Genomic DNA, 924 nt, shown 5'->3' on the forward strand with positions numbered 1-924 from the left:
TCCGCTTCTCCACGTCTGCACGGCGTTTACCGGTCTTGTTCGCTTCGCTTTCGACGGAGTTTTGCATCTGCCGGTTGCGACTTGAGACAGATGTACTAGTCCGACTCGTGAATTGCTGGAACGTTGCAGATTGGAACACTTCAAATTCTTGATAAACGCCTCCCACTAATCCGAACGACGTGAAAATCCTTCGAGAAAGGCACCATCTTCTTCATCGCTTTCCTCAGATCGATTCGTATTCGTGGCCGTCCGAGCGGCTTGACTTGTCTGCGTCCGGTGCGACGATTTTTCCCCACTACTTCCCTCTTCGCTTTCGCTGCTTAAGTCGCGGTCGGACGCTAGTTCCTGCTCTTCTCCAGTGTCACTTGAAGCCGATCCATCCTCCATGGCCTCGCCTTCTTGTGCAGACTCGTCACCTTGCTCTCCGAAGTTGGAGTTTCTGTCTGAAGGTTCGCCCTCGTTGTCTACTTTTTCTTTCTGGCTCATCACCTCCGCCAGCGCCGAATCCGCTTGCTGCTGCTTCTGCAGCTTGGAATCCGATGTACGTGTAGGTCCAGGGTATCCAAATGCACTCCAGCAGCCTCTTTCTTGGCCACAGCAACTCGCTCCGCACGCAATGCCTGAAGAGAGCCGAGGTTTGGTTGCAATGGCTTGGCAAAACGTTGCCTCCACGAATGCCCTCCACTCGCTGACGTCGGCGTCCTCTGAGCTCCTCAATCCGCGCGCGCCGTCTCTCCGCACCAGCAGGGGTCTCGGCAAGGAGCTGATCAGCGTCAAGAATTGCCGACTGCAGAAGCAATATCGGGGGAACTTCCTTCCGCCGACTGCCAGGAAATGGCGGGAGATCTCGCTGGTTCGCAAATGAGCACCAAAGACGGTTAGAGTATGGTCCGCTTACGTTAAATAAAGCGCGCTTTAGTAGCA

General features: G+C 54.7%; 1 protein-coding gene across 1 annotated transcript; it reads right to left on the bottom strand.

Annotated features, from left to right (window-relative positions):
* Positions 1-165: 165 nt before the first annotated feature.
* PPTG_07882 (hypothetical protein) lies at positions 166-486 on the bottom strand (the record flags this gene model as incomplete). Its single annotated transcript, XM_008902259.1, has 1 exon — positions 166-486. One exon carries the CDS (start codon positions 484-486, stop codon positions 166-168), a length of 321 nt encoding a protein of 106 aa, XP_008900507.1.
* Positions 487-924: the final 438 nt, after the last annotated feature.

The sequence above is a fragment of the Phytophthora parasitica genome, assembly GCF_000247585.1.
Source record: "Phytophthora parasitica INRA-310 unplaced genomic scaffold supercont2.13, whole genome shotgun sequence".
Classification (NCBI taxonomy): domain Eukaryota; phylum Oomycota; class Peronosporomycetes; order Peronosporales; family Peronosporaceae; genus Phytophthora; species Phytophthora nicotianae.